This window comes from Cyrtonyx montezumae, unplaced genomic scaffold (assembly GCF_038088225.1).
Source record: "Cyrtonyx montezumae isolate F1298 unplaced genomic scaffold, pur_monq_1.0 scaffold_31, whole genome shotgun sequence".
In the NCBI taxonomy this organism is placed as follows: Eukaryota; Metazoa; Chordata; class Aves; order Galliformes; family Odontophoridae; genus Cyrtonyx; species Cyrtonyx montezumae.
This window is the reverse complement of record NW_027072036.1, coordinates 4,650,017-4,656,671: the sequence shown is the minus strand read 5'-3', so window position 1 is coordinate 4,656,671 and position 6,655 is coordinate 4,650,017. Positions and strand designations below refer to the sequence as shown.

The window sequence follows — 6,655 nt, the reverse complement described above, 5'->3', positions numbered from 1 at the left end:
GCTCAGCAGTGGTCCCATCACATCCCAACGCACCAAATAAGGTCGCCCCCAGCCCCCCGGCACGAGCCCCCAGCACCTGGCACGCGTGGGGACCGGCAGCGCTCTGCCCACCTCCCCACGAAGTTACATAAAAGGATTAAAAATTCACGCGTGCTCCCAAAGGCGAATAAAGGGGCGGCCGACGCGGCTGTGTCACAGCACGGCGTGGGGCACGGGCACGGGTGGGCTGCGCCGAGATGCGGCACCGCGGCGTGCAGCGCTGCTCCGTGACGGTGGGCAGAGCACGGCACACAGCCGCGCCCCGGCCCCGCGCGGACACTCCTCCCACGAGCCCCCACCGCACGTGGAGAGCCCCCACCGCAGTGCCCACGCACCCGCGGCGCAGCCCTTCCGCCCACGGCAGCATCCCCAGAGGGATGTGAGAGACACGGGGAGCAAGACACGGGTTTTTGGGGTTGCTGGCAGCACGGGTGGGGACCGAGGCCATGTGATAGCAGCAGGACCCCGCGCAGCCCCTCTCCCCGTCCTCCCAAAGCACCGACCGTGGCCGAGAGCCCTGCAAGGGGGCCGAGACCCCCCAGGTGTGGGGCAGCCCGTGCCCCCGTCTCCCCCCATCCCTCCGACCACCCCTCCTCCCCCACCCCCCGGAGCCCACCCGGCCGCACAGCATCGCCCACCGCTCACGTTGTCACGGTGCCGGGGACGCGGGGCTGAGGCAGCGGCGGAACGAGACGGGGCTGGAAAACACCATCTGCTGCCCCCGCAGCCGCACACGGCCCCGCACCGCCTCTGCCGCCCCCGCCGACAGCGAGGGCTCCCCGGGGAGAGACGGCGCGGGTGGGGCGGGGGATGTGGGGCGCGATGGCAACTGGGGGGGGCCGGGGCTGCCCCTGCCCGGCCGTGTCCCGGCAGAGAGAGGCGGGCGGCTGTCGGCTCTTCGGTTTTTAATCCCGGCAGAGGCGTTGGAGCTGGGGTACGGACAGGAACGGGGCGGCCCCGCTCAAAGCGGCGCAGTTCGGCTGTGCACATCCCCACGGACCCCCAGGAGGGGGATGGGACCCCCCGACGTCGCTCCCCATCCCATCCCACCGCGGCTCCTGGGGGACGGCACCTCCGTGCCACGCATATGTGAGAAGGGAACCGCGCACCCACGCTGCGTGGGGATGTGCCGAGAGCACAACGGGGGCAGACAGAGCAGGGGGGGCCAGGTGAGAACCCCCCCCCCGCTGCTCCCCGGGAATGGAGCCCCCCCCCTCCAGCCCTATGCAGAGCCAAAGGAGGTGGTGTGTCCACTGGGGGCCGATGGGGACGGTGGGCGGCAGTGTGCGGCCGCACGCAGCGTCCGAGCCAGGTCAGCGCGGAAGCGTCGGATGCAGAAGCAGTAGACGAGGGGGTCGAGGCAGCTGTTGAGGCTGAGCAGGGCCACGCTCAGCACGTGCAGCACATCCAGGGCGGCGGGGGGCCCGCAGGGCGGCGTGGGGGGCCAGCTGCCCACCCACGGGGCCAGCGTCAGGTGGTACGGGGCCATGCACACCGCGAACACCAGCAGCATCCCCAGCACCATGGCGCGGGCCTGCTGCCGGTGCGAGCCCGGGGAGGCGGCGGTGGACAGCGCGCGGGCGATGGAGGTGTAAGCACCCAACACCACCAAGAAGGCGACGGCGAAGAAAGCCACCATGGCGTAGGCGTAGCCCCTTTGCCGCGCGTGCCGCTCGAAGCAGGCGGTGGCCCCGGCACGGGTAGGAGAGGTTTGCCGGGCGGTGAGGGCAGGCGTGGCACAGCCCAGCCCCAGCAGCCACGCTGCACCGCACATCACCGCCGCCCCACGGTGCCCCGGCAGCGCCCACCGCAGCGCCTGCACCGCACACAGCCGGTTCACGCTGATCAGGGCCATGAAGGTGATGGCACTGTAGGTCGCCAGGTAGTAGGCGGCCCCGGCCACGCGGCACGCGGCCTCCGGCAGCAGCCAGTCCCCCCCTGCCAGGTAATAGGGGATCCAGAGGGGCAGCGTGAGGTTGAAGAGGATGTCGGCCAGCGTCAGGTTGATGAGGTAGATGCGGATGGCTTTGTGCACCTTGCCGTGCTGCGCGAAGACCAGCAGGGCCGCCACGTTGCCCGGCAGCCCCACGCACAGCACCAGGCAGTACACGGCGGGCAGCAGCACGAACTGCACCGGGTCGCTGGGTGCACACACAGCTGGTGCTGAGACGTTCATCCCGGGGTCCTGCAGGGATGGAATGCAGCACAGGGCTTGGCCCGGCTCCGTAGAGACGCTCTTCCCCCCTAACCCCCCCGGGCCCCCATCCACGTGGCCAGCATGGCACACTCTGGGAGCGGCAGGCACAGCTGCACCGTGGCCATGGGGGTGCTGTGCTGGCTCCAGCTCAGTGCTGCAGGGGGTAGCACTGCCATCACTGGGGGCACGCAGACCCCCCTGTGCTCTGTCGTGCCCCCATTGCCCCACATCCCACCCAGAAGAATGCATGGGAGCACGCCATGGGAGGGGTCACAGGTTTGCAGCCCCAGCCCACGGACTCCTCGCACCGCTGCTCTCCAGCTCTGCGCTGTAATCCCCGTCGCACAGGGCTGCAGCAGTTTCACCTCTCGTCACAGCTGCCCACACATCGGCGGTGGCTCTGAGTCACCCAGCAGGCGGCTCCCAGCACAGCAGGGCTGGACTCAGTGCAACATCCAGCACCGTACCGATGCAGGGCTCACCCAGGGGGTCTGAGCTGCCTTGAAGACCCCCAGCTGCCTTAACACTGCCCGTTCCCTTTTCCTGGTAACAGGGGATACCCCCACCCCCCCAGCCCTGCACACGCTGCACCCCATTCCCAGGGCAGCATCCCAAGCTCCATCCCGACCCTGGCTCAGCAGGATGCTGCAGCCTCTCTGAGCTCATTGCTTACCACGCGGCCCCTCCGGCTGCTCCGAGCTGTCTGGCAGAGCTGGGCTGCAGGAAGCTTTAAATGCTCCTGGTGGGCTGAGGGTGCTTAATTTCCAGCCCCCGGACTCTATAAGGCTGAGTGCAGCCAGAGAATGGAGGCACCTGCGTGTGTTTGTAATGGGGGAGGCCACGCTGGAGCCATGCTAAGACCCCCGCGCCAGCGTGGGCTGGAGAGGATGGGGGCACGGGGGGATGGGGGGGGAACCATCCAGGCCCATTTCCCAGGCCCCACATGAAAGGAGTGGAGGTCAAGTTTCTGCACTCAGCAGCTGGGGGAAAGAGGGTTGGGGGGGTGGGGGGCAGCCCAAATGGGATCAAAGCTGGAATCCTCCTCCTTCTGCCTTTGTTCGATTCAAAGAGGGATTCAGTGGGAGTAGTGACCTGGGCCCCCCCAACACTGAGAAGGGGAAGCAGCCCCCTCCCTGCTGCCTCACATGGCGATGCCTGAGGGCTGCTTTGGGACAGGGTGCTGTCCCCATGGGGGCACTGGGGGGGTTGTGATCGGTCTGCCCCAAACGTGTCCCAGAGCCTTTGGGGTTCCAACGTGACCTCGGGGTTCTGCTCAGCTGTCACCACAGAGGACTGAACTCATCCTGGAGAGCAGATGTGACCCTGCAGATATTGGCCCCAGGAAGCACTGCCAAATAGAGCCAGGGTGGGGACACGGCTGCCACCCCACCTGGACGTGCAGTGAGAGGTGCAGTGCGGCCACGGGGCTCCCATCCCCCTCTGCCTCTGTGTGACACCCACACTGCCATCGTCCCCAGGCACTGCTCCAGCAGCCCACCACCCCCTGCCAAACCCCAGAGAGCACAGGTCCCCGCAGCTCTGCAGAAACAGAGGAGGCAAAGCATGAAAAAGACAAAGGCTTTATTCCAACCCCCCCCCCAACAGCAGCCATCCCAGGGCCAGGGCCAGCTCAGCACCCGCAGCCGGGACACGGCACAGCAGCATCGCATCGCTCCGCAGCAGCAACGTCGCTCCTAAAACCATCCTGACCGCCGACGGCCGCGGTCCTCCCGCCGGCACAGCCGTCCCGTCCCCCCCCCTCCGTCGGGGCTCACTCGGCCTTGTCCTTAGCGGGGGCCGCGTGTCCCCGCACGTTGAGCAGCAGCAGCAGCCCGAGGCACAGCGTGGCGGGGGCACACATGGCCGGCGGCTCCCGCAGTACCAGCAGCGTGTAGATGGCACCTGGGGAGGGGGGGGGGGGGGGGCACGGCGGGGTGAGGGGCGTCCCCCGCCCCCCACCTCCCTCCGCCCGCTCTCACGCACCGATCATGACGACGCTGAGCACGAAGTTGCTGATCTCCTGCAGCAGCTGCGGTCCGAAGGCCAGGAGCAGCCCGGCCGCCGCCTCCACCGCACCGACGGCCGCCAGGTACGGGCCGGGAGCGGGGGAGAAACCGAAGTCCTTCAGGGGGAACACCTCCGCGAAACGCACGAACTGCTCCCGCTGCGGAGCACAGCGCAGGGAGGGCACGGCTCGGCACGGCTCGGCACGGCAGCACCGCCCCCCCCCCCGAGCCCCCCATCCCCGAGCCCCCCTCACCATGTGCCGGTGCGCGTCGGCCGAGAGCCGCTCCGAGAGCTTCGCGGCGCCCGCGAGGACGAAGAAGAGCCCCAAGAGAATGCGCAGCGCCCGGAACGCCGCCGCCATGGCCGGGAGAGGGGCGGGGACGGGGGCGGGGCGGGGGGGGCGGCCCCTCCGTCCGCTGCCGCCCCCCCAGGAACCCCAAGAGGTCGGGAGCCGCGCGTCCCCATCGCCCGCTTCGATCCCTGTCCCTATCACAGAGCGGTGTGGGTTGGAAGGGACCCAGAGGATCAGGAGTCCCACCCCCTGCCACGCGCAGGGACACCGAGCTCCCGTGGCACACCAGGCTGCCCCACGCGATCCGGCCGTGAACCCCTCCACGGACGGGGCACCCGCAGCCTCTGCAGCACCTCGCTGCTCTCATGGCGAAGGACGTCCCCCTGACATCCGAACTAAATCCTCCCTGAGCCCTCTGAGCATCTCTGTGCCCCTCCTCTGGCCCTGCTCCAACAGCTCCCTGTCTTTCTTGGACCTGGGGCTCCAGACCTGGATGCAGTACTCCAGATGGGGCCTCGAAAGAGCAGAGCAGAGAGGGACAACCCCCACCCTGTCCCTGCTGGCCGCCCCTCTCCTGATGGAGCCCGGGATCCCGCCTGCTATCTCTGCTCCAGCCCTGAGCTGGGGGTGCAGCACCGACGGATAACAGCAGGGAGAGGGTAAAGGAAAGGGAAAAAAGAAAGAAGAGCCGCCCCAGGCTGGATGGCAGGGTGCAGCTCGAGGCCCCGCAGCAGTGCCTGGTTAGGATGGGAAGGATCCATCCCTTCCACACGGGCACCAGGGGAGCAGACTGCAGCACAGAGAGGAATTGCGAGCTCAGCCGGAGCCGGCTGCCCCCCCTCCCCGGATCTGCGCGGGCCCAGCAGCCCCAGCACAGCCCCCACCCCGAGCATCACTGCCCCGGAGCCCTCGGCCGTGCATCAGCACCGCGGTGACAGCAGCCCCCGGGACACCCTGCTATCTTCAGCCATACGACCCCGAGCTCCTTCTGTGAGTCACTCATCATTCACTGAGTCTCAAACTGCCCCGAGCAGAGGAGGTCACCCTTCCCACCCCCACCCAGGCCCCATCGCACCCCATCCTCCTCCCAGAACCACACGCAGCCATCACTGCCCCCCTGCAAAGGAGAGCCCCACATCCAGGGCAGAACCCCAACACCACAGGTACCCAATATTGCTAAGTAACGCCTCATAGGAAGCAAGAAAACAGCACTTAGGAATATATCCAACCAGGACATATTCCTGAGCAGCACTGAAGCACAGGTGAGCTCTGCTCTATTAGACCCACTTAATTCTGATCTCACAGCTCCCAGCCCCACTGTGCCTCCATGCACTGTAGGGGTAGCCCTGGTGCAATGCAGCTCCTGGCAAACCTCAAGAGATGGGTGAACGTGGAAGCTGGAGTGGGAATGATGCATGTGCACAGAGAGCTTCTTCCCCTCCCACAGCCTCACTGCATGGCACAGTAAGGATGCATTTACCAGCTCACCTACCAAGCACACTGAAAACAGAAGTCATCATTAAGAAAATTCACATCTTTTATTTATCAAAATGATTCCTAGAACGTTCCTGGCTCCTCTTCACTGCATCTGGACTTCATCTCCTCCTGCAAGTACAAAGTGTGCTGTTAGGAACAACGCTGAAAATGCCACCAGACATCACCAGCAGAGGCATGGAAAAGGAGCCAGTGTGTCACAAAAGGAAACCCACACACCTGAGAGACACTCCCTACAATCTCCTGTTAGGTCTGAGATGACATCAGCAGTTATCTGCATTGTCCTCTACTTCAAACTTCAAAGACCTGAAGGGGCTCAGTGCTTTACTACCCAGGAAACAAGAGCAGCAGTGACAGGTCACCCTGGATTCAACAGGAGTCCCCCATTGAATCTCATCCCCTCCACAACTCACAGGGCTGGCTGCAGCACATCTAAGTCATTACTTACCCTCCTCTGCGTTACAGCACTTTGCACGTTGCTCCTCACTCAAGATTTAAACAAATCTGCAGCTCCCCCTTGTAGTTTAAGTAGCAAATTAGAGGGAAAACGTCATTAATTCCAGCTCTGCAAGTTGCTTTATCCCCCTTACACCACTTCCTGCTCGTGCTCTTGTACATTAAGCTCA

The 6,655-nt window shown here is 65.6% G+C and overlaps 2 protein-coding genes and 1 long non-coding RNA gene across 3 annotated transcripts; all 3 read right to left on the bottom strand.

Annotated features, from left to right (window-relative positions):
* Positions 1–1,261: 1,261 nt before the first annotated feature.
* Positions 1,262–2,215, bottom strand: LOC136053837 (platelet-activating factor receptor-like). Its single transcript, XM_065744793.1, has one exon. The coding sequence runs from the start codon at positions 2,213–2,215 to the stop codon at positions 1,262–1,264; it is 954 nt and encodes a 317-aa protein (XP_065600865.1).
* Positions 2,216–3,998: 1,783 nt separating this feature from the next.
* Positions 3,999–4,606, bottom strand: TMEM35B (transmembrane protein 35B). Its single transcript, XM_065744614.1, has 3 exons — positions 4,497–4,606; positions 4,220–4,400; positions 3,999–4,138 (listed from the first exon to the last, which is right to left on the bottom strand). Exons 1-3 carry the CDS (start codon positions 4,602–4,604, stop codon positions 4,008–4,010), a joined length of 420 nt encoding a protein of 139 aa, XP_065600686.1. The 5' UTR covers positions 4,605–4,606; the 3' UTR covers positions 3,999–4,007.
* Positions 4,607–6,054: 1,448 nt separating this feature from the next.
* On the bottom strand, positions 6,055–6,343 carry LOC136053737 (uncharacterized). Its single transcript, XR_010622669.1, has 2 exons — positions 6,249–6,343; positions 6,055–6,140 (listed from the first exon to the last, which is right to left on the bottom strand). It is a non-coding gene; the product is annotated as an uncharacterized LOC136053737 (long non-coding RNA).
* Between the last annotated feature and the right edge of the window lie 312 nt (positions 6,344–6,655).